Source organism: Lasioglossum baleicum, chromosome 8 (genome assembly GCF_051020765.1).
Source record: "Lasioglossum baleicum chromosome 8, iyLasBale1, whole genome shotgun sequence".
Lineage (NCBI taxonomy): Eukaryota > Metazoa > Arthropoda > Insecta > Hymenoptera > Halictidae > Lasioglossum > Lasioglossum baleicum.
The window spans coordinates 7,524,951-7,531,625 of NC_134936.1; the positions used below are offsets into that span (position 1 = coordinate 7,524,951).

Consider the following 6,675-nt stretch of genomic DNA (forward strand, 5'->3'; position numbering starts at 1 on the left):
ATTTGTTATTCTTCTGGTGGTATGCGGCTGTGTGGTGCAGCAGGTGATAAAGATTCAATTCGCAGTGAAACGTTTTCATAAAGTGTCACTCCTCTAATCCCGTCCAAAAAGTGAGAAATGTTTACCACATTGTGACCAAGTGAACTCGTAACATAATTAATTCAAGCTCTCGTATTGTGTGATTGTATTTTTGAACTCTGTGGACAAATTCTTTTATCAATTTTTTTATCGTCTCAGTATATCTTTTCGACATCGAATGTATTTCGTATTTTACCACGCTTGCATCTGTGGTTGTCAGGAAGAAAGCCGCATGTCACATATAATTTCACTCTCGAGATATTGTCGGTTTAAATCGGTTAAATTGCATTATTTTTGTCAGCCTTCCGAATTTATTTTCATGACTTTCCTATATTATCTACAGTCGTAAAATCAATTTCAAAAATAATTACTAATTAAATTAAAATAATAATTAAATTTTGGAAATGTCGTTACTGAAAAACATTCCCAAGTTTCCTCGAAACAAAAATGAAATAGTTTTATTCAAATAAAGTAATCTTGAAAAAAAAACAACTTTTGCACGTATGTTATTTTCTATGTGTAACAGCAACGTGTGTGTTAATAAAGAAAATGTGTTTCCTTTTTATTTCGAATCTGCTTTTTCACCCCCTTGGTGGTGAAAGAGTTTGACATGCCTGCTCTAACCACGGAGATTTCATGTTTTTAAATATGGATAACATATTTTTTAGCTGCTCACGATCAGAAATTCAAAAATGACGCTAAACGACATAGTTGTGCAGATTTCGTTCACATTTACATTATTTATATACGCTCTACGATATGCTACTTCTCTTTTAACAATGTCAACGGTGAGTTTAAGAATATCTGTTCCTATAAGACTAGCTGTTCCTATATCTAACATATATCGAATGAAGAAACGTTATTCTAATTTATCTTATCCGTTTACATGTGATTTCAGATTAAATACGCACTTGCGAGTATGCAAAAAGATTATGCTACTTTGAGAGATCCTATCGAAATCGACCTATTATTGAAATATTCGATAGTAGGAAAACGCATGCTGCAGTTATACTTCGGTAAAGACATACGCCAGACAGCTTGTTTGTTGCCTAACAAAGTCAAACTTCGTTTGAAATCTACATTGTCAATCGGGTGATTCGGACGGCGTAAGTCATGTCTAGACTGCGGATTTTAATGTAAAATAAAAATGTTCTAATGCGCTTATAAGCAGACTGCGGATTTTATGATCTTATAACAAAAATGAGTCCGCACAATTTAAAGCAGTGAACATATTAAAAAGATTTAAGAACATCATCAACGTACTAGTTTCAGCTTAATAAGATAATTGGACGAAAGAAGAAATTTTTGTTTGGCTCTTATGTCTGGCAATCGATGAAAACATTTTTTCTATTGCACAAAGATCCGCAGTCTACTTATTAGAAATAGAAATTAGGCTAAAATGTACTTCTTCATTCAATAAGTTGAATAAGTCTTAATATTCTTGAACACTTCTAATGTCTTTACAGTTTTGTTTTCCAGTGATCCACTTTTGCTATAATCTACATACAAATACATGAAAACCCGTAGTCTAGACATGTGCGTCCCTTTGGAATTGTTTTTCCAACGTTTCACCACCATTGCAGCTAACTTCATCAGATAAAAGAAGCCGCGCACAGATTCTTATGTGAACGTCTACTATTTTTATGCTAAGCTGGCATCTACTCAGTGATATGATAAATGAATCAACTCCGCAGTCTAATTATCAGCTATTTTTATCTGGCTTCGTAATTCTTAAAAATATTAATTACACCACGACGTTGAAGAACATCTACTCAGGATAGTCATATAAATTATGCACAAAAAGAAGAAGCACTTTCTTATAATACAGATATGTATAGAGTTCATGTCGTGTTTTATAGTATCGTCATACAAAACATACGTAAGTGTGTTCCAATTCATAATGTCTCTAAGAGCAATGCTTGCGAAATATTAGAAAACAATTCGAAAAAGCAGTAAAAACTGTGTAATGCCCGTTCGTAAAAACCTGAAATCTCACAAAAAATCACGCAAGAATTGACATTATTTTACTGTACAGATCACATTTTACAACATTTTGATGTTCTTTTGTTATTGAAACGTTTTTACAGAAGAAATCATTACTAACATAACATCACCCTTGATTTAGGTCTAGTGTGTTGCGGAACAACATGTTTATTTGCAACATTAGGATTATCTACAATCTTGCAATCAGATCTTCAACTTCGCTTTCTACATCTCTTGGGATTCTATTTCAATGAGAAAAGCCTGCGAACTAATTTGACTTGTTGGCACGCCATAATGTCAGTGGCGTTTGGTTTATTAACGTTAGCGTGTACGGAAGGATCGATTACTATTTTTTCCACCTATATAAGTGGGTTATTGGAAATCGCCAGGTACGTTTTAATTAATTTTTCAATTTTCTCCAGCGTCATACCTCAATCTTATACACCTATTCGAATAATGAACGGGTTAAATGTTAGAAGACAAGTTCCTTTATACAGTCCGCTATCAAAAAGGTAGCACACCTGATTTATCCAAGGTTTCCATAATTTTCACGTAACGAAGTAATGCGTTCTAGTGGTATATACATATACTTCAATTCCAAAATACAACCTATCAGTATCAAAAATTGCTAGAAAAATCTCATTGTTCAAATATATATTGCATACCCTCACTGACAAAAATAAACATAACGATCGTTTAAAAATTACTGTTTATTTCTTCTCTTCTAATATACAGGGTGAGTCTCGTAACGTGACTGTATAAAGACTTCGAGCTTTAAAACGTGTCCGTTGTTATTGTATTATTTTTCTAACGAAATTATCATGGTTCAGATATTGACAATTTCTCGAGAATCAGAAAAGTGTTCAAATATTTTTTGGGTTCGCTGTATATCTGCAAAGTCTTTACTTGATTATTAACTTTGTATTACATTGAAACCCGTTAAAAACCAATTGTAAGCTATTTTCGGACTGTTATTGGGCTGGAACGAAAGGTCGTAGCGTTTTCAAATTAAAATTCAAAGATAAAATCAAGATATTTATTAGTGGATTTATTCAATAACTTATTTTCCATTTTGTTCTATTCTTTTCATCTGCTGTATTATGCGCAAATATCTTAGAAAATTTTTCCTTTCCCTTCTATTACTTTCTGCCATTTTAGGATTACTTATTATGTTATTATAAATAAACCTATAAATAAATATCTTGTTGGTCTCGATCCAATAGAATAATTCATATTACTATTTCAACAGCGTCAATATGTTTTTTCTCTTTCGCAGTTACCGAATACGAAATACAGTAAATAGCGTGGCAAATTCCGATGCGTTGAGTGTAATAGACTTACAGCCAGTTGTGGAAATACACTGTGAAGCGATTAAGTTGGTACCATTGTTCAGATCATATTCAGATATCCAAACGTTATTGGTCCATATTTCATTATATTTTTATTGCCTGTTTTATTCGTCTTATACCATTTGACCAACAATACTCCGGAATATTATAAATTTGCAAACGAAGACACACTAAGAAATTTGCGAAAGAAGTGATGATACCGTCTTTAATGATGGTGACAGTAGTTGTTGTCGCGTTTGGTGTAAATATATATCGTGTAAGTCGTAAGTATTAGTAAATTTATTGTATGTATATCCCCATCTCTATCCAAGAAAACATAACAAAACTGCTTCACGTATGTTACAGCTGTCCATGAGTATCTCTTTGGAGGGGGGATATGACGAAGTGGCGATTACTTTGTTCTTCGTCTCAGCATATGTGTCGTTTATATGCGGGAACAATTATAGCGGGCAAATGATGTTGGACAGTAGTCTTAACTTTTACCAGGAAATGTAAGTTTACGTTTTTCTATTTAGGAGATGTTACCATCGAGCAGATCGATGAACTTAACACTAGGTTTACGGAGCTCCAGAAATTCCACATTATTTTATAAAGGTAACAAGTATGTGTCTATCCAAATTTTTGGCCATTTTTCCAATAATATATACCCAAAGAAATAAATTTGGTAAACAATTCCTCAGGGAAGGTAAACCTAGTGTTAAAATCGAATCAATTTCTAAATACATAGTAATTAAATAGCTTTCAATTTCTTGGCCGCGAGGCCAATAATAAAATAAATACTACTATTTTAGTAATTAAACTATTGTAGTAACCTTCGGATCTTAATGCATTTATGAGATATGAAAATGTTCAAAAAAGGCTAGAATATAAAACATGATACAATTTTGTACAATTTTCATTTGTTTTCGAACTACAAAGGCTGTTGCCATTAAAAATTGGTCGAGTTAGTGGAGTCCTTCTTCATAAACTTGCATGATTTGCCTTCAAAGAAGGTCTTTTGCAACCATCCAATACAAATCACAAACCACTTCTACTGTGTTCAAATATACACAGTGTGACCGGACGGTTGTTACAATCGGGCAGGGGAAGAATCTACATGTAAAAATAAATCGAAAAGAAGGAATACGATTTCTCGTTTGACGCCTCTTTTTCAGAAACTCGAGTTCCAAAATGCAGTGAATACGAGAGCTATTAGATAGGAATCGTCCGATGCATCTGATGATGACCGATAAGGGTGAACCTTATTCTCCGATCGTCGAATTCTTTTTCGGGACTCGCCCTACGATTGTGACAGACACATAAATAAATAATCTCTGCAAAATTAATCTTCTACAATCTACAACCTGTCAGGTTGTACCTCCCGTCCAGCCACACCTTGCACACATGTGTATAATGAGAAAATAATGAACAGAATATTTTGTTTGGATTAGATGCAATACGTTATGGTATCGTATACCACCAAAAATGCAAAAGATGGTGTTACTCGCATTGGTGAGAACTCAGGTAGCAGTAGAGTTGAATCTAGCCGGTTTATTTGTACCGTGTTACGAAGGCTTGACGATGGTAATTGATCGCATACGTGCGCAGGGTGTCCCAGTATGTATGATATAACCACGAAAGAGATGATACTACATAAAAGAAAGTCAAAAGAAAGATAATCGAGTTTCAAGGTTCGTTAACGTGTGCATACCCTTGAATCATTCGCCTACCCTGTCGAATGCCACACGTGGTCTACGGAAACGCAAAGTCCCATACGAAAAAATTTTCTTCGGTATTTTCAGCTTACTTTGCTACTTACTATCACCTGCTTTCTATTTGTACTACGAATACTGGGACACCTCGTGCATGCTATTCTAAATGATACTTAACACCCAGATTCAACAAACTCTCGTTTCAGATGATGAGCTCATCTTTTTCCTATTTTACTCTCCTTTGTTCGGTGCAGTAGAACTTTTAGGAGTAATTGATACGACGATAGTGTTCACGAAAGATCAGCTTACGGAAGCAACACGTACCTATCACAAGTTACGAACTGCTAGTTCCAAATCCTTCCGATGAAGCGTGATTTCAGCCACTAGCAACTCAAGACACGCATATTTCGATAGAATCGACTGCGCACTAAGTAATCAAGGTACTTCTTTCGATGGAACTTTCTCAAATATCCTCTTTAGCTACAAAACCCTATAAGATACACGTATGTATAAGAAAATTATATTGAAAATTTCATCTATTTCTTCATTAACTACCAGGCAAATAGCAGCTGAAGCAGCAACAACATGCAGCTTTAGGATAGTTCAAAGGGTAATAAAGACCCAGTCAGCGTGGCCGAGCAGATGGCGAGCATTATGCTGGCAGAACGCTGCTTGAAGTTGAGGATGCTCGGAATCTGCTCAATTTTGGACAGCACACCCGCCGAATTATTTGTACAAGCCAATGCTTGCGGACTGATCAAACCGTACTGTCATGACACTGCTTGAATTGCATTGAACTGGAAACCTTGTAGCTAGTAAACAGAGAGCTTGTGTGTTTAGAGACAAATTAAATAGCTACGGATTCTAGAGGCACCGCGGAAATACCATAAGAAATGTACAGACTCGTGTACAGACGTGTCTTGCTACAGACGGCCAGCATTTTGAGCATCTAATAAAATAAGGTAATATTACCCTTTTCGTTTTACATATTACTTTTGTATTCTTCAAACTGAAACTGATTTTTTCGCCTTCAAGGTCACTTCAACGCCATGGTGTGTAGGTAGTTGAACTCATATCTTGACGCCGAATACCACATTGCATTATGAAAAACACATGTTAATATGCAAAAAGATACGGTGACCTTGAAAAAACTGTTAAAATTACCTTCAAAGGACTTTTTTTATTATCACCTGATGCACGCCTTAAAACCATGTACATCCTATTTAGTTATTTTTTCTTACTTTTAATAGTAGCGGAAATAATTTAGGTGTTCCAGTTAAAATAAACAACCTGTATACATTGAACACGTACGCATTTTTTGTCTGCTATAGCAACCAGTGGCGCACCCATGATGCAATCTTGGGAGGGGGCCGAGTGAACCCAGCCCTAGGTTTTGCGTGATGACCATTTTTTTAGCCAACATATCTGGCAAGGTTTATTCCGCGATTTTAATTTTTGAAGGTAAACATTTTTTTCTGGGGGGGAGGACTTGGCCCCCTGGCCACCCCCTGGATGTACCACTGATAGCAACCTTTTCAGGTATATCGCCAGTGGTCGGGCCTTTATGCCCGCGC

At 35.5% G+C, this 6,675-nt stretch overlaps 1 protein-coding gene across 2 annotated transcripts; it reads left to right on the forward strand.

The window, feature by feature from the left end:
• Positions 1-3,543: 3,543 nt before the first annotated feature.
• On the forward strand, positions 3,544-5,445 carry LOC143211400 (uncharacterized). 2 transcript variants are annotated; one of them, XM_076429056.1, is made up of 4 exons: positions 3,544-3,673; positions 3,756-3,901; positions 4,841-4,973; positions 5,308-5,445. In XM_076429056.1, exons 2-4 carry the CDS (start codon positions 3,762-3,764, stop codon positions 5,356-5,358), a joined length of 324 nt encoding a protein of 107 aa, XP_076285171.1. In that variant the 5' UTR covers positions 3,544-3,673; positions 3,756-3,761; the 3' UTR covers positions 5,359-5,445. The 2 variants fall into 2 exon arrangements, with proteins under 2 accessions (XP_076285171.1, XP_076285170.1); XM_076429055.1 differs by having other exon boundaries at positions 3,548-3,666.
• Positions 5,446-6,675: the final 1,230 nt, after the last annotated feature.